This window comes from Monodon monoceros, unplaced genomic scaffold (assembly GCF_005190385.1).
Source record: "Monodon monoceros isolate NGI ecotype Baffin Bay Population unplaced genomic scaffold, NGI_Narwhal_1 Super_Scaffold_13, whole genome shotgun sequence".
Taxonomy (NCBI): Eukaryota; Metazoa; Chordata; class Mammalia; order Artiodactyla; family Monodontidae; genus Monodon; species Monodon monoceros.
This window is the reverse complement of record NW_021703769.1, coordinates 23139204-23161938: the sequence shown is the minus strand read 5'-3', so window position 1 is coordinate 23161938 and position 22735 is coordinate 23139204. Positions and strand designations below refer to the sequence as shown.

The 22735-nt window shown below is 46.3% G+C and overlaps 2 protein-coding genes across 3 annotated transcripts; one reads left to right on the top strand and one right to left on the bottom strand.

The window, feature by feature from the left end:
• Nucleotides 1–4471: 4471 nt before the first annotated feature.
• Nucleotides 4472–20598, bottom strand: NFS1 (NFS1 cysteine desulfurase). Its single transcript, XM_029222094.1, has 13 exons — nucleotides 20418–20598; nucleotides 19692–19801; nucleotides 18860–18976; nucleotides 17792–17875; nucleotides 14536–14688; nucleotides 12254–12347; nucleotides 11432–11566; nucleotides 8752–8909; nucleotides 8239–8344; nucleotides 8078–8159; nucleotides 7358–7441; nucleotides 6854–6943; nucleotides 4472–5218 (listed from the first exon to the last, which is right to left on the bottom strand). The coding sequence occupies exons 1-13, from the start codon at nucleotides 20515–20517 to the stop codon at nucleotides 5155–5157; spliced, it is 1377 nt and encodes a 458-aa protein (XP_029077927.1). The 5' UTR covers nucleotides 20518–20598; the 3' UTR covers nucleotides 4472–5154.
• ROMO1 (reactive oxygen species modulator 1) lies at nucleotides 20599–22176 on the top strand. 2 transcript variants are annotated; one of them, XM_029222092.1, is made up of 3 exons: nucleotides 20599–20675; nucleotides 20863–20993; nucleotides 21981–22176. In XM_029222092.1, the coding sequence occupies exons 2-3, from the start codon at nucleotides 20863–20865 to the stop codon at nucleotides 22087–22089; spliced, it is 240 nt and encodes a 79-aa protein (XP_029077925.1). In that variant the 5' UTR covers nucleotides 20599–20675; the 3' UTR covers nucleotides 22090–22176. The 2 variants fall into 2 exon arrangements, with proteins under 2 accessions (XP_029077925.1, XP_029077926.1); XM_029222093.1 differs by having other exon boundaries at nucleotides 20621–20675; nucleotides 20847–20993.
• Nucleotides 22177–22735: the final 559 nt, after the last annotated feature.

Here is a 22735-nt window from a genome sequence, read left to right as displayed (position 1 = left end):
ATGGTTGACGTCACGGGGCGGGGTGGGGCGGCGCAAGCGCGCGGAGGTTCTCGGGTAGCTCCCGGAAGTTGCTTGTGTTTGTGGCAGAGGAGCTCGGCGACTTTTGCTTGGTAGCTCCGCCTTAAGGGAGTGAAGCTGCTTGTTGGAATCCGAACAGTATCTGGCGTTGGGCTTCGTGCAATTGCTTCACTTCTTCGAGCTTCTGCGAAAGGAGGGAAATACTGCCTACCTCGCAGAATTGTATTGAGGATTAAATGGACCACAAAATGGTGCCTAGTTCTACTGATGATGCCCTGACAGAAGAACCAAAATCTGATTTTTTTCCCGTTTAAAAATTTCAATCCAGGACTTCCCTGGTGGGGCATTGGTTAAGAATCCGCCCGCCAATGCAGGGGACACGGGTTCGATCCCTGGTCCGGGAAGATCCCACATGCTGAGGAGCAGCTAAGCCTGTGTGCCAGAACTACTCGTACCCTCACTTCTGGCTCAGTAAATTCCTTTTTTTTTCTTTCTTTTTTTTTTTGCCGCACCACGGCATGCAGGGTCTTAGTTCCCCCACCAGGGATCGAACCCCTGCCCCCAGCAGTGGAAGCGCAGAGTCCTAACCACTGGACTGCCAGGGAAGTCCCTGGCTCAGTAAATTCTTTTACCGCCCGCGTTGCCATCCCCATCACCACACTCCGCGTTATTTTGGTGGCGGGTAGGGTGCTCTCTCTGCCCTTTCCGATCTGTCTTCCACCACGTAGCGATCAGCCTACTGACTCCAGGCAATTGAAGGTCCCCAGCCTGGGCTACTCCTCAGCGGGAGGTAAAGGCCTGCGGGACGGGACTCCGACTCGCTGTCGACCTAAGGGGTAAGTTCTGGAAACGGTCTTTTCGCCTCTTCAACACTGCCTATGGTCTGAGGTCCCTGGAGACCGGGGATTAAAGCGTCCTGGCCGAGGCGACTCTATCGAAGACCTAAAACCCGGTCCCGTACTGAGCGACCATTCCTGCCTGATGGGGTGGCAGTGTCCTTTGGCCCTAGCCTTGGGACTCCTCACTTCCAACGGCTGGCGCAGTCGGCAGCAGCAGCTCGTTGGGGCGAATCCAGGCACACTGTGAGATCCCCTTTCTCTTTACATCCTCCCTTGACGACCGTGCATCCTGATCCGCCAACATCTCCAGGTACTTCAAACGAGTGGCCACAAAACCAGTGAGTTTCCCCCTCTGGGTTGGCCCGAGACCCACTTCCCTTCCTGGTCTTGGGGTGATCGGCCGGGCCTCAGGAAGCCTCTGTCAGACAGAAGGTGCCTCAAGAGGTCCTCTGTTCGGGGGTAGCCCCAGTCTAGAGTGCAACCTCAGGTCCCTCGCGGACAGGGCATGAGGCCTGTTTTCCTCTAGGGATGCCTTTTGTTGTTTGGTTTGGTTTTGTTAATATTTATTTATTTGGTTGTGCCGGGTCTTAGTTGCAGCAGGCAGGGTCCTTAGTTGCGGCTCGCTGGCTCCTTAGTTGTAGCACGTGGGCTCCTTAGTTGCCGCTGGAACCTGGGTCCCCGGCACTGGGAGCGCGGAGTCTTATCCACTGCGCTACTGGGAAGTCTCTAGGGATGCCTTTTCGGTAGACGCTGTGCCTGGTTAAGGTCCAATATGGGTCTAACACCCTCTATTCTTGCTGACTCACCTTTGGGATGTATTCTTAAAAATTGGACTTGGAAGTTCCCTGGCAGTCCAGTGGTTAGGACTTCGCACTTTCACTGCTGTGGCCCCGGGTTCAATCCCTGGTCTGGGAACAAAGATCCCCAAAGCCTCCCACAAGCCGCACAGTGTGGCCAAAAAAAAAAATTGGATTAAATTTGATTTCCAAACTCTCTGCGACATTTGGTTCCGGATCAGGAGGTCTGGCCTCTCAACAGGTCCCTAAACTATAACACCATCCTGCAGCTTGATCTCTTTTGTCAAAACTCGGGAAGGACTCTGAGGTCCCCTACATTCAGGCCTTCATGGCCCTGTCACAAAACCCCAAATTAGGACAAACCTGTCGCATATGCCTCTCCAAATTCTGCCCTCGAAGCCTGACACAGATATTCTCCAACATCCCTCCTTTAATCTCCCACGCACTCCTCTTAACCCGCTCCCCTCCTACCATTCCCCTTCCTATCCCGACACCCTCTCACCTTCCCACCCCTGTTCAGGTGCCTCATATCTGAACACCCTCAACCCCCTGAAAATCTCTTGCCTCTCCATGAGGTGGCCAATGGAGAAAAGGCACTATTCAAGTTCACATCCCCTTGCCTATGTCTGACTTGTCACAAATCAAAACTAAATTGGGATCTTTTGGTCAGGACCCCACCAATTTTATTCGGGAATTCAGAGGAACTCACGGTGGCTTTCGATCTGACCTGACAGGACATCTACGTTGTCTTGACCACCTGTTGTACCCTAGAGGAAAAGTCCTGTATTTGGTCCCTAGGGTGGGCTTGGGCAGATGAAGCACATGCCTGCACCCCTGACAATGCCCAGCCACCTGGGGCTGTCCCTGACACAGAACCAAATTGGACATATCAGGCCACCGACACAGGGCCTACATGAGGACAAGGCTGCTGAGATTACATGATTACCTGCCTAATTGAGGGGGTGAAAAAGGCCGTCATCAAGCCAGTAACTTACAACAAACTTCATGAAATAACCCAGGACTTCTCTGAAAACCCTACCTTATTTCAAGCCCGCTTAGCTGAAACTATGCATAAATACACAAACCTAAACCCTGAGAGTCCAGAGGGACTAGCTATTCTGGCCGTTCACTTTACCAGCCAAGCTTCACCTGATATCAGACAAAACTCCAAAAACTTGAACAGGGACCCCAAATTCCCTTTGTCGTCCTATTAGATACGGCCTTCAAGGTCTTTAATAACCGGGAGGAAGCCTTGAGAGTCCAAAGGGCTAAACGGGAAGATGAAAGAGGTAAACAAACGGCAGGCCCAATATATGGCAACCGCAATTGTTAGCTTGCTGTCCATTTCGGGCACCCCCATGGCTTGTCCCAGCCAACCAAAGGGGACAGCCGCCCTGGCCCATTCCTGCTTCCACTGCAGCCAACCAGGGCTCTTCAGTTGGGAATGTTCCAAGCCTCTAGGGCCTTGTCTCAACCGCAAGCAACGTGGCCACTGGAAACGGGACTGTCCCTCTCTCCCTCAAGGGGGAGGGCCATCCCCCACTCAAAGGCCCCATGCGCCACAGGGAGGTCCCCAAGCCCCAAGGGCCCCTTCCCAGGGACAAATGCTCTTGACGCCCAAGGGTGACCAGAAGAGACCATAAAAGAAGCCCAGTTCTCTCCCCCAGCAGACCCCCTCTTGGTCTCGCCTGCTGCTCCCTTGCAGTGTATTCAATAAATCTCGCTTTCTACCCTCACTTCTGACCCAGTAAATTCTTTTATCACCTGCATTGCCAGCCCCATCGCCGCACTCCACGGCAATAATGCCATCAGCAGCAACATGGATGGACCTAGAGATTATCATACTAAGCAAAGTAAGTCAGAAAGAGAAAGACAAATACCATATATTACTTATATGTGGAATCTAAAATATGACACAAATGAACGTATCTACGAAACAGAAACAGACTTACAGACATAGAGAACAGACTAGTGGTTGCCAAGGGTGGGGGGGCGAGGATTGGGAGTTCGGGATTAGCAGATGCAAACTAGTATGTATAGGATGGATAAACAACAAGGTTCTACTGTATAGCACAGGGAACTATATTCAATATCCTGTGATAAACCATAATGGAAAAGAATATGAGAAAGAGTATATATATGTTTAACTGAGTAACTTTGCTGTACAGTAGAAATTAACACAACACTGTAAATCAACTATACTTCAATAAAATTTTTAAAAATATCTGTGTGATGTACTCTAAAATTTTTTCTCTCACCCTTTCTAGTGCTGGTAACATCCCACCTGTGGTTTCAGACCCACAAATGGAAAAATTCTACTCTGGCTATTTTGGCCTTCTCTCAGTTTCTCAAACACACCATGTTTTTTTATGCCTCAGGCCCTTTGCTCTTGCTGTTCCTTCTTATTCCTCACTCATCCCTAGCTCTTTCGATGGCTAGAAATCATGTTTTTTGCTTAACACTTGCTCAAAAAATCTTTCCTAGTACACCCAGCATGGTAGGTTTTCTCCATTACTTCCCCTTACCACTCTATTTCTGCCATAGCACTCATCACAATCTATAATAGCCTTTTTGTTTAATTTTTACTTTCTGTCTACTAGAATGAAAGCTCAGTGAGGGTCCTTTTTGATCCTGTTAACCAGTTTATCCCCAATATCCAGAATAATGTCAGGCACCTGAGAGGCATGCAAATTGTTGATGGAAGAGATAGGCAAGCAGACTCAGCTATGGAAATTAAGTGGAGTGGTAGTCTTACTCCACAATTCCCAAGTACAGATTGGAATTCTCCCTGAGCCTCTCATAAAGTCACAGAATAAATAGAGGAAGGTGATTTTATTTCTCTAATTTGCAAATTAACAATTTTTTTAAAAGAAACATAAATTAGTACAATAATAGGTAGAGTCATACACATATTTCTGGCTCCATTAGGTCAAAAGAAAAGAAGGACAAGAACACAAAGGAGACAAGCCTTCTAAGAAACTTGCTGTTCAGTCTATAGTCAATATGAAAAGGTAGCCTTTGGAGCCACAAAAAAGATGAAATCGTAGATGATTATGCTTGATTCTGAAGGAGTCAATCTCTCTGAGCAGCAGTAAGCAACAACTCAAATGTCCAAGTAGAGCATCAGGGTCCCTGAACAAAGAGCCTTCTTCTGGTTCCTCGGGCTCCCCCCACCAAGGGTATGGGCTCCCCAAGCAGTAGCAATATCATTCATAGCAAATGTCCCTCCTGTTTCAGGATGAGAACATCCACTCACTACAAGGCCACAGAAGGACTCCTGGAGAGAAATGGGTAGTGTACCCCACCAAAGGAGCTGAGGCTGGAGAAAGATAGTTTTCTCATGTTTCTGTCTTGGAAGCAGGCCAATGCTGAAGTCAACCGGGCTATACCAATTCTGGTGTGAACATGGAGCAGCCACTGGGGGTAACAAGGTACCTGGCTGTGCATGGGTTGATGAGGCAGGAGACGCCAGGCCAGCACAAAGTCAGAGGCCCACTCTTCTAGTGTTGGGTCCACTTGATGCTCTTGAGGTCAATGCCATCCTGCACCATCTCCCAGAGAGGGCTGCCAAAGAGAAGAGGTATTTGGATGAGTGAAGGCTTAGGAAGCAGCCAGCACTGGCTACTAGGCTGTAAGCCTTGACTTGCCTCCATCTGCTCTTGTCTCTCCTCTACCTCCTTGCCCTGATAGACCCCAACACAAGAGGTTATCAAGTCTTTCTCAGCTATATGTAAGCAACAACTACTGAAGCCCGCGTGCCACAACTACTGAAGCCCGTGCACCTAGAGCCTGTGCTCCGCAACAAGAGAAGCCCCTGCTCGCCGCTGCTATAGAAAGCCAACATGCAGCAAAGAAGACCCCACGCAGCCAAAAAAAACAACAAAAAAAACCCTAAAGAACTGAATAAATTCAGATGTTTTTCATTATTTAATTAAATTTTATTTATTTGGCTGCATGGCTTGTAGGATCTTAGTTCCCTGACCAGGGATTGAACCCATGCCCCCTGCAGTGGAAGTGCAAGTCTTTTTTTCTTTGAACAGAGAACAGGAGTATTTATTTATTTATTTTAAAATTTATTTATTTATTTATTTATTTTTGGCTGTGTTGGGTCTTCGTTTCTGTGCGAGGGCTTTCTCTAGTTGTAGCAAGTGGGGGCCACTCTTCATCACAGTGCGCGGGCCTCTCACTATCGCGGCCTCTCTTGTTGCGGAGCACAGGCTCCAGACGCGCAGGCTCAGTAGTTGTGGCTCACGGACCTAGTTGGTCTGCGGCACGTGGGATCTTCCCAGACCAGGGCTCGAACCCGTGCCCCCTGCATTAGCAGGCAGATTCTCAACCACTGCACCACCAGGGAAGCCCTGAAGTGCAGAGTCTTAACCACTGGACCGCCAGGGAATTCCCCGTTATTTTATTTTATTTATTTATTCATTTAAAAATTTTTTAATTTATTTTTATTTTTGGCTGTGTTGGGTCTTCGTTGCTGTGTGCGGGCTTTCTCTAGTTGTGGCGAGTGGGGCTCTGTTGTGGTGCGCAGGCTTCTCACTGCGGTGGCTTCTTTTGTTGCAGAGTACAGGCTCTAGGTGCTCAGGCTTCAGTAGTTGTGGCTCGCGGGCTCTAGAGCGCAGGCTCAGTAGTTGTGGCGCACGGGCTTAGTTGCTCCGCGGCATGTGGGATATTCCCGGACCAGGGCCCAAACCCGTGTCCCCTGCATTGGCAGGCGGATTCTTAACCACTGCGCCACCAGGGAAGTCCAGTTCTTTAGTTTTTTTTTTTGTTTGTTTGTTTGTTGTTTTTTTTTTTGCTGTACACGGGCCTCTCACTGTTGTGGCCTCTCCCGTTGCGGAGCACAGGCTCCGGACGCGCAGGCTTAGCGGCCATGGCTCACGGGCCCAGCCGCTCCCGGCATGTGGGATCCTCCCAGACCGGGGCACGAACCCGTGTCCCCTGCATCGGCAGGCGGACTCCCAACCACTGCGCCGCCAGGGAAGCCCCAGTTCTTTAGTTTTTAAAGACACCTTTTCATACTCTGAAAACAAGTAGCCAAGAAGATCCACTTTCCTGCTTTGTGGTATCTCTAAATCCTAAAATTCAAGGATTCTCAAACTTTAATTTCTGGCAGTGTGAATACACAGCCTAAGGATAAGAGAGGAGCCAGCACAGCAATTTCTTCCAAAGGGTCTCTGGTACAATAGTGCATACCTCATTTCTCGAAGACGCTTCACATGGTAAATGCACTTCTCCACTGTGTAGTCTACTTCCTCCTCTGTAGTGAAACGGCCGATTCCAAACCTGAAAAAGACACAGAGAGGAGCTCTGCATCAGACCTGTGGCACCAGGGTAAATTCATTCAGCAAATACTCAGTGAGGATCTACTCCACAAAAGACATGGAGAGAACATGGTCCTTCCCCTAGAGGGCAGAGTTTCTCCGAACATGGTCTGTGCGCCACCTGAGAATCACTCTAGAAGTTTCCTACTCCTCCTCCAAACCTAATGAATCAGAATCTCTAGTGTGGCACTCAGACCTCTTCATCTTTCACAGACTTCCCAGGTGACAGTCAATGAGGTCTGCAAAACACTGCTCGAGAAACTTTCATGAAGAATGAAGAAGGGATAAGTTTAACTAAATTGAGGAAGACTCTAACAGGAGAAGAATAATACAAAAGAGGATGCCTTCCATAAATGCTGCAGCTCAAATGACTGACCTGATAGAAGAGTGAGCTAAATCCTCATCAGTGCCAATTGCTCGAAGGACGTAAGAGGGCTCCAGGGATGCAGAGGTGCAGGCACTGAGGAGAAAGACACAGAGCCTTGCTCAGTTCAGCAATAAATCTGCTTTTGGCCACAAACCTCCAGTCTTGCTCCCACCCCCAGACTCCTGGAGTCATACCATGGAGACAAAAGAGACATTCTAATCTGACACAGCGAAAGGGCCAGACGCTGCTAGCTGCTCTGGCCCCTGTGGAGGATAACCTCCTTGAGAAGGACACTGCCAAAGCATGACAGAGCATGATACCACGTGAGCTAGGTGTGACACCAAGAGGCAGCAGAGCACCAGGTGCTCACTCCCCTACAACCAAATGCATTATCTGTACAGGCCTGGACAGCAGCTAAACCCTTGGTGGCCTCTGAAGCATCCTTGAACTCTGGAGGCCTGTAAGAGAACTACCAGAATAACACTAGAACAGATACATGCATCTCCTGGGACCACAAAAGGCACAAAACTCTACCACAGGAGGCCCTCCTAGGGTGGCAAACTTTAGCCTGTGCCCAGCCAGCTAAAATTAGGTGCTTACAAAATGACTTTTACTCTCAACTAAGAGCTCTTGTGCCTGTCATCTCCACAGTGGGAAGCTTATTAACCTAACACTTAAAGCCAGACTAACTGGTCCTGCCACAGTCCCTGTCTATCCAATCCAACTCACCTTCCCGAGGATAAGGCAACATCCTTGAGTGCCATCAGCAGACTCTCCCCTTCCACATATGCAAAGGAGAGGTTGATACAGCCTGGAAGAGTGAATTACTATGAGAGAAGGCTCAGAGTCTCCAGCTCTTCCAGATGGGGACAGAATGGGCACGTCTGTACCTGGGTAATGGTGCTCAGGGTCCCCATTCATCACCACGTCTGGAAGGCTCTTCATTATCTTCCGTGTCAGTCGTTCTGCTAACTTGGAGATCCGCTTGTGGTCATACTGAGGAGCAGGCAAGGGAGGACTAAGCATAGTGACCATTAACAGCTCAGAAACACACAGGACGAGGAGCCCTGCCCGGTGCCCAGAAGTGACTGTGCATCTGACCCACCTATTGCCCTGTGTTGCTCATGGAGACCACTGTATCCCCAGCACTGAGCACAGAGATGCTCAATAACTGGACAGATGGTTTCAATAACCCAGAATAAATGAGCTGATAACTACTGAAGGGCCTGGATTTTGGAGCCCATAACACCTCCCTCAATAAGATGCCAGCAGCACTGGGACAAAGATGGTTTTCTTAAACCTCCTCTTCTGGCAAAGATCTGACCCAGTCATGCCCAGAAGCCTCAACACAGGAGACCCAGCACAGGGGAAGAATCTGTGGGAGGGAACTGCTCTCCGCATACCTCCATCTCTTGCTGTGCCACCTCACACGCAGCCCCCAGCCCCACCACCAAGGGTGTTGGGACTGTCCCAGACCGCATGCCCCGCTCCTGCCCCCCTCCACTCTGCAGGGCCTCCACACGCACACGGGGCCGGCGGCGAATGTAGATGGCACCAACCCCTGGGAAACAAAGTTTATTACAAAAAAAGAGAAAAAGGAAAATGCAGATGAAACAAAATATCACTTTTCAAAGGGGTCAAAATATTCTTTCAACTTTTCTGTAAGCTTGACATTATTCAAAAAAAAAAGATTGGGGGAAAAGAAGAAACAGCAGCAAAAACATAATATTTATCAAAATTATTTTATACCAGAAGGAGTGACAGCCAAAATGGTTTAAAGTAGCTCCCTATGCATGTATAAAATGACATCATGCAATGCAGCATTATTCATAATAGCAAAAAATTGGAAACAACTTAGATGTCCATAATCAGGAAAATGGGCAAATAAATTATGGTACATCCATGCCTGAAATTCAAAGGAGGTGTATAAAAGAATGAGGAAGCTCCTGTACTACCACTATAAAATCTCCAAGATACATTGTTAGAACACTGGTGAAATGTGAATAATATCTGTACTTTAGTTTAAAAAAATTAAAGATGCATTGTTAGGTGAAGATGCAATGAGTGTAGTATGCTACTGTTTGAGTAAAAAGGGGAAGGGGGGAAGTATATATGTGATTATAAATGTATTTATTTATTTATTTTTGGCCACGTTGGGTCTTGGTTGCCGTGCAGGGGCTTTCTCTAGTTGCGGTGGGCGGGGCCTACTCTTCATTGTGGTGTGCGGGCTTCTCATTGCGGTGGCTACTGTTGTTGTGGAGCACGGGCTCTAGGTGGCGCGGGCTTCAATAGTTGTGGCACGCGGGCTCAGCAGCTGTGGCTCGTGGGCTCTAGAGCGCAGGTTCAGTAGTTTCAGTGCACAGGCTTAGTTGCTCCACGGCATGTGGGATCTTCCCAGACCAGGGCTCAAACCCGTGTCCCCTACACTGGCAGGCAGATTCCTAAACACTGTGCCACCAGGGAAGTCCCATATATGTGATTATAAATGCATAAAATAGTTCTAGAAAAATACTCAAGAAACTGTCTCCCTAGGGGGAACTGCATGGCTTAGAGACAGAGGTGAGAGACTTTCCACAGTGTACTTTTTTGCAGCTTTTGAATTTTGAACCATATTACCTTGTCTAAATAGAATAAAAATTTTTAATTTAGAAAAAAATTAAAACCTTGAGGGGAAAAAAAGGGGAGAAGTCAGAATGGAAGTAAAAATTAGCATAATCTCCTAGGGTCTATCAAAACTTAAAAACGTATACAACTTGTGACTCAGCAAATCTGTTTATAGGAATTTCATACCAAAATATGAGCATGAATGTACAAAGGTATTCACTAAGTAGCCAAGGGTTTTGAATAGAGTGAGCACTTGCTGAAGGTCACCTTCTCCCTCACAGAACAACTACTGACTTATTGAGGCAGAGACTACAGGTACCATAGCAAGTAAGGCAATGGTTCCCAAATTTATTATGAAGGACCCTAGTTTTAAAATAATTTATGTGCCAAACTGCATTTAAGAAATATTTCATTTCCCCATTAAAATAAAATCAAATTCAAGTATCCTACACTGTCTGAATCTCTGCAGTTCCCAGGTTCAGAGAGTCAGTGCTCAGATACTACATCTGGATAGTGAAGGATACAATGTTATCTAAATCTATTTAGATCCTGAGTTCAGCAAGCAAGAGTTTGGATAGTGAGGGATACCTGTACACGTTTACGTGCTGATCAGAGCTTCTGCTCAATATGAGTTAATTTTATCAAAACAGATTTATGTACAAAAAAAGCCAATAAGCCAATTTTAGTTAAAGATAGAACACCTGTTGGGCTTACAAAAACACTCTTTACAACCTCTGGGAGCCTTTAGAAGAAGTCTCTCTTATATACTTCCAGGAGTTATCACACCTTTTTCTACAAGGTGTACATCCAGATGACACACCCCGCAGACACAGCAAGCGTACTGGCATAACCAACCACCACAGGCCCTCACCCAAGAGACAGAGGAGGAGTTGTTCATTTTGGATGGGTACCTCCATAAAATAGAGGACAATAGTCTCTTCCCAAAGATTGGGGTGCAGAGGCAGAATTCCACCTAGAAAACATTCCTAGGCCAATAGGACCATAGGAAACAGACAAGTATCCTTGAGAGATTAATAGGAGCAAAGACTACTAAAACTAGGAACAAACACCAAGAAACATAAAAGCCCATACAATCTTCCCCTAAGGCTAAAGCAAGACACGAGGGAATGAAGAACTCAAAGAATATTGATCTGCAAATCACAGTGGGGTAGACAAGATAACTGGACTTATCCAGCTCATTTGATATGACAAAACCTTTGTTCCTCAACCAAATTAACATCTACATGAAAGTATTTTCTAAAGAGACCAGTGAAGAATGGCCTGCTATATAGTAACTGCTAGAAGCTACCAATAAGCACATGTTCCTAGCTATTGCTAAATGACACTTGCATTCTGCAGGGCACTCTGAATATACAATTTCCTCTGAGAGCAGTGAGAGTCCCCAATGAGTCCCAGGAACACCTGTCAAAGAGTTTGCCGGGAGGTCCAGAGAGGAGGAACTCTAGGAGGGGCTAGTACCTTTCGGACCATAGATTTTGTGACCACTGATGCTCATGAGATCAATTTTCATGTCGTTGACGTCGAGTGGGATTTTTCCAACAGCCTGGGCTGCATCAGTATGGAAATACACCTTTCTGGAACTGCAAATGTGCCCTGAGAAAACAACAAAGGGGAAGAACCAGAGCACAATGTTAGGAAGTAACCTGGCAGTGGTCCCACAAGGTACCATGAGATCTAAGGCAAAATTATACATGGCATTGGCCACTAGCCACATAGTAAATCACTTCTCTCTCTTTCTGTCTCTGTCTCTCATTCTCAGCTCTAGTGTCCTTGACTAGAATAAACAAGAGCAAGTGCAAAACACCCAATCAAAACACCCCCGATATTCTGATTCATAAGACTCTTCCTACCTCATTAACACTGGCCTTTCAATATATCAGATTAACTTTTAGATCCTTTTGATTTAAAAGAAGCAAAGATTAACAGATCTATTTGCTAATGTACCTAAGAGGTTACAGGGCGAGTGCCTCTGGCTCTATGAGCATAGTAAAGAGATGTTCTAAAACAAAAAAGGTAAAAGAGGAAGAGAAAAAAGGTGGAGGTTTTTTGTTTTGTTTTCTGCACCAAGTGCAATAAAATGAAAACAACATAAAGGGTACTACACCTGGATTCAAATACTAGCTGTGCTATTTACAATATGTCCTTGAACAAGGAACTGAAGCTCTCTCTCTCTTAGTTTCCTTACCTCATTCTATAAAGTGTTACAGCTCCTAGTCCAGTCCTGCTCCTCAGATGGATCTCAGTGGTGGGCAAGCGTCAGTGTCCACCCATGATACTCACCTATTTCTGCAATGGGCTGCTTCACTCCAATCTCATTGTTCACAGTCATGACTGAGACCAGACTGGTATCCGGCTGGATGGCAGCCTCTAGTTCCTAAGAACATCAGGAGTAAGGAAACTATATAGTACCAACAAAGTCCTCCCTAACTCAGAATGTATGCAAGCTTAGTCTTGAAAAGGGGCCTTTCACTACACACCTACCGGAGTGGGTAAAATTAAAATAGTGACAACACAAAATGCTGGCGAGGAGGCAAAGAAACTGGATCACTCATATACGACTGGTGGGAACCTAAAATGGTACAACCACACTGAAAAACAGTTTGGTAGTTTTTGTTTCTTATAAAAATAAACATGAAATTACCATATGACCCAGTAATTGCACTCTTGGGCATTACCTCAGGGAAATGTAAACTTAAATTCACACCAAAAAACCGATACATAAATGTTCATGGTAGCTTTATTCATAATAGCCAAAACCTAGAAACAACCCAGATGTCCTTCAACAGGTAAATGGTTAAAGAAACTGTGTACTTCCATTACATGGAATACTATTCAGCAATAAAAGGTACAGACTACTGAGACATGCAACAACTTAAATGACTCGCCAAAGACTTATGCTAAATTAAAAGAGCCAATCCCAAAAGGTTATGTACTATATTATTCCATTTACGTAACATTAGTGAAAAGACAAAATTAAAGAAACGGAGATCAAATTAGTGGTTTTAAAAGAAGACCATGGGACTTCCCTGGTGGTCCAGTGGTAAAGAATCCGCCTTAACAATGCAGGCGGATCTGATCTGGGTTTGATCCGTGGTCAGGGAACTAAGATCCCACATGCCATGGGGCAACTAAGCCCATGCACCACAACTACCGAGCTCGCGCGCCCTGGAGCCTGCGTGCCACAACTAGAGAAGAGAAAACCCGCAGGCCGCAACCAGAGAGAAGCCCGCGCACCACAATGAACAGCCTGTGCGCCGCAACGAAAGATCCTGCATGCCTCAACAAAGATCCTGCGTGCCACAACTAAGGCCCGACGCAGCCAAAATTAAAATAATTAATTAATCAATCTTAAAAAAAAAAGACCATGAAGTGTCATTGTAGTGATAGTTACAATGAAACTACACATGTGATGAAACTGCACAGAGCTAAACACACACACAAGTGCGTACAAGTAAAACTGGGGAAATCAGAGCAAGATGGATAGATTCTATCAACATCAATATCCTGGTTGTAATATTATACTATACTTCTGTAAGATGTTATCATTAAGGGAAACTGATAGAGGGTACATGAGATCTCTCTGTATTACTTCTGACAACTGCATGAGAATCTATAATTATTTAAAAGTTAAAAGTTTAATAAAAAAAGAGGGGGAGGCTTTCCTACATAAGGTTGTCAGAGTAAAAAGCAGCAAAGAACAAAGTAAGTAGTAAAAAACAAGGCTACTATTTTCAACACTGAGGTAGAGACCACATTTGACTAAAATATTTATCTTAAAGAAACTAGTAATCAACCTCCCAACATCTATTATGCTTTCCCTGACACTGGTCTAATGTAGGTTCTCAATGTTATGTTTCTCTCAGTTTCTTGTTTACTTCCTTTATTGCATATATCCCAATTCATAATTATTTCATTTATGTGTTTGTTTACATGTTAACTCTCCCCTTCACTAGAATATAAGCTCCTTGACGGCAGGGACTAACATCCTACTTAATGGTGAAAGCTTTCATCTAAGATCAGGAAGAAAACAAGGGTATCTGCTCTCACCACTTTTATTCAACTGGGCAAAAAAAAGAAATAAAAGCCCTCCAGGTTGCAAAGAAAATAGTAAAATTATCTCTATTTGCACATCACAGGGATCTGTCCAGGGATGGATTTGTCTAGAGATGTCTAGGGATGCTGATATCCAAAATTTGGTGGAGAAGATACCTGGACCCAAAATTGACATATAAAGATATGGGCCAAAAAGGGAAATATTATTCACAAAAACTACACCTACTCTTTTGAAGGATGAGAAACATCAGTGCAGGGAGAAGGAGGCCAGAGCTTTCCCGCGGTGGCTGTCACACAGACCAGGAAGCACCAACAAAGCTGAGAAACAAATCTTCCACAGAAAAGGAGGATGCTACACACTCAAGGGGAACATACTCTGAGTCACACTGCAAGGCCTATTTCTCTAAACCCCTCCGTCACCATTAGATCTAGTCCTTCAAGCTCCAGCTGAGGCTGAAGAGATAGATTTATAGGCTGAAGCCAGGCTCCTCCTATTTTGTCCCTCTTACCTTCAGGTCGATGATCCCACTCTTCTTCACTGGGAGGTAGGTGACCTGAAAGCCCTCAGCTTCCAGTGAGCGGCAGGAGTCCAAGACACATTTGTGTTCTGTCTGCGTGGTGATCAAGTGCTTTTTCCGTGATCTGTAGAACCTGGCCACCCCCTAGAAATTGGCAGTGGTGAAAGGAAGAAGAATATACTCAGAGAGACAGCAGTGACTTCCATCCTAGTTGTAGGGAGTAAGTGGACAAAGGCAGCATGCTCCAACATCAATTATCTGACACCAATTGCATGTCCTATAATTCAATTTAATTCTGACACTAACTATCCCAAATTAGTGCAAATCCCACAGGTTAAGGGCCTCAGTCCCACAAGACTGCCTCTACTTCAGATGCCAGCCGTAAGGCCTAGGTGTCACAAGTCACCCACCCATACTTCCCCAGCTGGCTACAAATACAGGGCTTCCCACAGTCCCCTAAGGTTCAATAATTCTCTATGATTCACAGAACTCAATGAAAACACTATATTACTACCATAGCTTTATCACAAAGGATACAACCCAGGAACAGCCAAATGGAAGAGATGCACAGGGTGAGTTCTGGGGCAGGGAGGGGCACAGAGTTTCCATGCCCTCTCCCCGTAAATCTAAGAATGCCACCTTCCAGTACAACCATGAGTTTGCCAACCTGGAAGCTCCTCTGAGTTTTGTTTTCCAGAGTTTTTATGGGGGTTTCATAACACAGGCACAACTGATTAAATCATTGGCCATATGACTGGACTCAATCTCCAGCCCCCCTCTCTTCCCCAGATGAAAGTTACAACTCTCTAATCACATTCTTGGTCCTTCTGGAGTGGCCAGCATGTCCCTTGAAACTATCTAAGGGCCCACCATGAATCACTTCATCACCAGAAACTCAGGTATGGCAAAGGGGCTTGTTATGAATAACAAAACACATTCCTAGCATTCAGGAAACTGCAAGGTTTTAGAAGCCCTGTGCCAGGAACACAGGACAAAGACCAAATATATTTTTTATTGTACCATAGGTGGAAAATGGGGAACATTGCTATCCTTGCATCCCAGGAAAAGTCTGTCTCTTTTATTTCTATTTAAATACAAAACATGCAAATATGGTGATACCCAAAGCTGGCAGTGCAGAAGTGAAACTCATAGACGCATTCCTTGCTGATAGCATTATTTACACTATAATCTCTTCAGAAATCATTTACAAAGATGTCTTAAAAGCTGAATTCACACTCTTTACTGTGATTCCTCTTTTGGGAATTTACCTTAGGGCAGCGGTCCCCAACCTTTTTGGCCCAGGGACCGGTTTCATGGAAGACAGTTCTTCCATGGATGTTGGGGGGGAAGGGCAGGGTTCAGGCAGTAATGAGAGCGATGGGGAGCGGCAGATGAAGCTTCACTCGCTCGCCCGTCTGCCGCTCACCTCCTGCTGTGCAGCCTGGTTCATAGACCGGTAGCGGTCCATGGCCCCGGGGGTTGGGGACCCCTGCCTTAGGGAAATATTTCAAAGGATAGATGAAACTTTAGAGACAAAATATGCTTTAGTTATATTTACAATCCTTAAAAAAATAGAAAGATTAAACACCAACAACAGAGAAATGAACAGTAAACTGCAATAACACAACTCCATGAAAAAGAATATAGTTAGTTATATTAAAAACTATCGAGTTTGAAATGGAAAAACATAGGATATGTTATTAATGGTTACAGAAGAATAAATGTAGCATGCTACAATATGTGAAAATATTAAAAGCAAATTCATATGTATCCATATGTATAATTTGTTTTCTAGAACATATGTATTCATATGTATAATTTGTTTTCTAGAACAATACTAAACAGACTTGAGGTCAGAATAGGGGAGGAAGAAGTGGAAGACCTACACTTTATTTTAAACCTTTCCATAGGGTTAAAAAAAAAAATCTCACCACATATGCATGAATTCCTTAAAAAAAATTAAAATAAAATGTGCAACCCAGTCCCTCCCAGAGCTTATAAGAATACTATTTTAAAAGCAGAATATGAAACTAATTAGGCCAAAATTATAACTACATAAAAACTGTATGTTCTTGAGGACAAGGAACATAAAAATGAAAACATCAGAAGTTCCCTCCCCACCTCCTATCTCACTTACCCAAATCCTCTAACAGCAGACAGATATTTACTCCACCCGTCCAGGAGACCAGAGGAAAGCTGTCGCAACTACTCTAGCAATCCTTGGCCTCTAGGTTTGGGAATCTGCAGAAACCTTCAAAGCAAACATTTTCTAAGTTCTGAAAATGCTCCCCATTCCAGAAACCATTCTCATCTTTGGAGAGACCACACCCCTGGCTCTGTGGCCTCTGCAGTCCCAAGGAAGGATACCTTCCTTCTAAAGGGATCAGGCAGAGTACTGATGACTCTGGAACCTGGCCTATGTCTAGGCCTCCTTTACTCAGTCCAAGGTCAGAAAAAGCCATACTTGCAACACAGGTGAGAGACAGTGGTGAGAGGGGGTAGAGCCAGAGTTGAACCTACAGCAGCCCACAATTTATCAGAGCCTTGGTATTTACACAAGTGACCCTGGCAACCAGACCCAGTCAGACGTGTTTATGTTCTGTGAAACACCAACATGACTACTGAGACTGGAATTTTACTTTTGTTAGCACCGAAGATCGGTAGGTCCTAAGGATAGAGTGACTAATCTCAGAATGGGTGATCAAGTGAATGTCTGCAGAAGGCACCACAGCAACCAGTACAAAACGGGGACATCTAAAGAAAACAGGAGGAACTTGCTGCAGACAGATCTCATCAGAAAGAAAGGGAAGGCTGAGAGGAAGGCAGCCCTGAAATCACAGATATGTGTGAAGCTGGTAACAAGAAGCAGAGAAATATATCCAATAACAAGTGTATTCTGGACTTCACTGTGACTAGATCAACAGGATGGGGAAAAGGCTTGAGTCACCATTATTTACTCTTTGAAGTAGCTGCCATCCAAAACACCACATAGTTGATGGTCCAAGAGCCACCTCCTTTCCTATCCAACTACCTCACTGAACTCAGTTCAACAGGAGCAAAGACTTAAGATAGAGTAGACTGCAAAGGGCTGAAGGAAGCAACAAATCAGAAAGAGTATGTGTCTGTATTTTCTTCACAATAGGGTGAAAGTGGGTAGCTGGGAAATATATATGAGCCTAAATGATGGCAGGACACCACCTCCCAGGTCAGGAAAGCCCAGATATGCCCTTTGGTTCCCTTCTCTTACCTTAATTGCTATGTTGTTGGATTCAGTAGCGCCACTAGTGAAGATAATCTCACGAGGATCAGCCCCAATCAGAGATGCTACTTGCTGCAAGCCAAGAAACAAAAATAAGTAGCATCAGTTCCCTAGGCAGGAATGCAGCTGCAGAGACAACTAAGACAAAGGTCTGGAGCAAGAAGAGCTCCACTGCATTCTATCAACTGCTCAAGAAGCAGCTCTGTACCCACTAGAATCAGACAAGGGGATATATTCAGCTACATCCCAGATCCCAGGCTCTTTTCCAGCCCAATACAAAATAACAACTTTGGTGTTTTTGAAAAAGCACTTATTGAGCTCTTAGTATGTATACGCATCATGTTAATAAACACATCACCAGGGCATCCCTGGTGGCGCAGTGGTTGAGAATCTGCCTGCCAATGCAGGGGACACAGGTTGGAGCCCTGGTCTGGGAAGATCCCACATGCCGCGGAGCAACTAGGCCCGTGAGCCACAACTACTGACCCTGCGCGTCTGGAGCCTGTGCTCTGCAACAAGAGAGGCTGCGACAGTGAGAGGCCCGCACACCGTGATGAAGAGTGGACCCCGCTTGCTGCAACTAGAGAAAGCCCGTGCACAGAAACGAAGACCCAACACAGCCAAAAATAAATAAATAAATATATATATAAACACGTCACCAGAATTGTCTGATTTAATCCACCCAATAACCCCAAGAAGTAGGAACTACTACAATTTCTATTTTCTTTTTCTTTCTTTCTTTCTTTTTTTGGCCATGTTGGGCGGATTGCAGGATCTTAGTTCCCCAACCAGGGATCGAACCCAGGCCCTTCCCAATCTCCATTTTCAGTGTGAGGAAACTGAGGCTTCGAGAAATCAGATAACTTGCCAAAGGTCACTTAGCTAGGAAATGTGGGAACTAATCAAATGCCTTCAGAGAGACTCCAAAGGCCTGTTCTTTGAATCTCTTCCTGAGAGAGCCCCAAGCCACTTCCACCTCCACCCACAGCTACAAAAAAAGAAATGCCTCCCACTGACCCTCTGACATCAGAACCTCCTGGAGTCCTCTGTACTAACCTGGCGAGCACGTTCCATGGCTGCCTCACTCTCCCAGCCATAAGCATGTGTCCGGGAATGTGGGTTCCCATAGTAGTTGACTAGGTAAGGGAGCATGGCATCAAGCACCCGAGGGTCCTGAGCATAAGAGAATAGATCAGTCTCCTTGAGCCCATAGTTTACTCGGGCCCCACTCCATCCCCTGAGACCTGCCCAACCTGCCTCAGCACACTCCCAACCCTTCAGACCCTGCCTAGATTAGGCCTCAAACATTCTTCCATCCCCTCAGGTACTAATCAAATGTTAGCCTAATATACTCCCCTACCAACCCATCTTAAATCAGATTATTCTACCATCTGCTCAGATAATCTACAAACATTGCCCTGTCCTGATAGCCGTGTCTGCAGGTGTTTCCACTCCTGCCAAGAAATGTGATCTACGAGAGCCCAGGACATGACAGAGTCCACATGTTGATGAAAACGTGCATTAATATTCAAGTGTTTATCATGCGCCAGGCGCTGTTCTAAGGGCTACTTTATGTCTTTTAACCTATTTAATTCTTGCCCAAATTCACGTAGTAAGTAGCAATCCAGCTAATTCCAGAGCCTATGCTTTTAACTACTACCAGAGTGCCTGCACTGAGTGATGTGTCCAAGATCAATAGCTAGTAAGTAGTAAAGCCATTTCTACAGGATTACAGCTTAAGCCTCCTGACTCCTGGCTCATTGTTTTTCCCAACACACAGTTCTCAATGGCTCTTACTTCTACAGGGATTCAGCCATTTCTGTGCATTGCCACTTCTACAATATAATTCCTAAAAACAGCTTGGGGAAAGCTGCCCCTCGATCCTTACCAGAGGAGTTGTAGCTTGCACATCCATATACAGAGGTCGCAGCACTGATTCCGCCTCCGGAGCAGTGGCTGCATCTGAGGGAACAGCAGACTGGGGACCATGGTCTACAACTGACAAAAAATAGAACGGAGTGGCCACGTGAGAGGATGCAACTCTGCACACAGGGCGTCCAAGACAGCAGAAGGGAAAAGCTGGATGGAGGTGAGATAAATTTAAGGGGTGCTGAGGTCGAATCTCAGTGGAAAAGGAAACAAAACATCAGAAAACTTGAGCCAACTGTAAAAAGAGGTAAGGGAGAGAGACAGGGTTCTTGGAGGGGGTTGCTGAGACAACATTCAAATTGCATAGTTGGGAGTGAGGAGACCTCTGAAAGGGCAAAGCCACTGAGAAGGAATGTGGAGACGGTATGTAAGATCTCCTTCAAAGGTTACTGGCTGGACGACTGGCATCTCTAAAATTTGGCCAGGAGAGGTCCGAAGGCCGAGCATCAAGGGCTCTGAGGGCCTGCAGGGAAGGATCTGAAGTGCGGGAGGGGGGCGCGCGGCGAAGTCAACCGTTCGGAGGGCCGGCATGAGAAAGTTTGAGGGGTGCAGCCAAGAGGAAGGGTCAGAGGGTCTGGGTAGCGGGCGGAAGAGGGAGGTTCCTGAATATGCAGGTGCGTCCCCGCGCCCAGGGGAGAGATCCTCGCCTCCGGGGAAGTGGCAGCGAGCGAGCCCCGGAGCGTACCGCGCAGGCGCAGCCCCCGAGTGGGTGCCCTCGCCCTCGGCCACAGAGCGGCGGGGGCGGCCGCGGCCACCAGCCTCCAAGAGGTTCTCAGTAGCATCATCTCGGTGGCAGCCCTGCGCCCGAAGCGGCCGGAGTCCCCAGCTACAGCCCCCCGGAAGTACTACTCCGCGCCCCGGAAGCGGTTCCTCTGGCCTCGAGTGCGCTCCGCCTCGCGTTCCGTGTGAGACGTAGAGCTGAGCGACCAAGGCCGCGAGCAAGGTAAGGTTGGGGCACCGTGGCGCGGGGACTCGAACGCTCAGAGGGTGATGGAGCCGGGCTACACCCTTCTTTGCCTTCCCGGATTTCCCCGAACCCCCCGGCCCGCTCCCTGCCCCACCTCCTACGCCCCCTGCCCGACTCGGGCTGGCGGCTAGGCCCACACTCCCCAAGCCTTCGAACCCCGCAGATGCCGGTGGCCGTGGGCCCCTATGGACAGTCACAGCCAAGCTGCTTCGACCGCGTGAAGATGGGCTTTGTGATGGGTTGCGCCGTGGGCATGGCAGCCGGGGCGCTCTTCGGCACCTTTTCCTGTCTCAGGTGAGGGGCATGGGCCGTGATCTCCGGGCGGGACTACCGGACTTTCCCGCCCCACTCGGCCTGCCGCTGGAATAGAGCCTACTTCTTTCCAATTCCCTCGCTGCCCTCTAACGAGCGACACTGATTTCCTAACCACCTTCAATCTGGGAGGACAGGTTGGAAGCCTAAATGGTTGAGAATATGAGCTCTGACTCAAACACTCAATGGCCCCTTACTCATTTTGTAAACTTAGTCAAGTTGGAGCCTGGGTTTCAAGTGTAAAATGAGGGCAGTAACCTCTACGTCATATAGTTATAAGGCTCAAATCAGACCACACTTAGCACACAATCTGGCACGTGTTAAGTGCTCAATAAAAGGCTATTCTTACCGTCTTCCTGCTGTTATATTTATTTCCAATTGCGCATAGCGAAACAAACGATTAAATTTACTGGGAACAGGATGTAGAAATTAAGCAGATAAACTCTACACCCTGTCATTTTCACACATAAAAGAGACTATTCCCATTTTTCCAGATTATAAATTATCATTTACTGAGCACTGTCAGTCACGGTGCTAAAGGCCGTTATCACAACAGGGCTGTGAATGCTGTGCTCCTCATTTTACACTTGACACAGCCTGTAAATTGCATTCTTAGTTCTTGAACCCAGGTCTGACATCCCTATCATTCTTTTAACACTAGGAAACCGTCTAAAAGACAGATGTCTTATTGGATCGTAAACCAGCACAAAAAAATGGTTTCCCTGTCCATGTACTTTATACTGCTTTTGTTGCCTCCCACAAACAGAAGTCAGTTGACACATTCATCAGAATCCACCTAGAGACCCTAATGGACCCTTTTCCTTGGCATTACACAACCCATATGGGAAGAGATAATATCCTGCCAGACTTCAGCAGTGCCCATTATAAACACAAATTGGAAAAGGGCAGTTAATGTTCCTCCCTGCATTTTTGTTCCCAATTGGCCCCATCTTGGTTTCCTCCTCTCAGGATCGGAATGCGGGGTCGGGAGCTGATGGGCGGCATCGGGAAAACCATGATGCAGAGTGGCGGCACCTTTGGCACATTCATGGCCATTGGGATGGGCATCCGGTGCTGATCAGGGCAGTGGTTGCCCACAACATCCACCCCCTCCCATCATTCCCAGCCCATGTACTATAATAAAACAAGTCTGAGTATTCTGAGTTTGTTAGAAGCATTTTTTCTCTCAGCCTGTTACCCAGCTTGGTTAGAGATCTTTGCAGGTGAGCTAGTGAGGTTTGGTGTCTTGTTTCACAAGACCTTTCTGTTAATCCAAAGTTGGGGGGGACTTCCCTGGTGGTCCAGTGGCTAAGACTAGGTGCTCCCAATGCAGGGGACCCAGGTTTGATCCCTGCTCAGGGAACTAGATCCCACATGCCACAACGAAGACCCAACTTTTTAAAAATAGTTTAGAATGATTCTGCATACCTGGGACTTTTCACAGATTCTAGTAAATCCTTATTATTCAACCCTTTAAGGTTGATGCTATTAGTTTTTCACCTTTAAAATGTTAAGTCTAGATTTTCCTCAAGGTCACAAGGTTAGCTATTACATTGTTCACCCAAATATTGCCCTTCAGATATGACTTGATCAGAAAAAGAACAAATTCAAACTAACCTCTCAGCTTCATGAATCCCAGATAATTTTCTAACCAGCCACCAGTGAAGATGTAAACTTTACCAACTGACCCCCCCATTCTATTAATTGGCTTAAGGTAGTTTCGT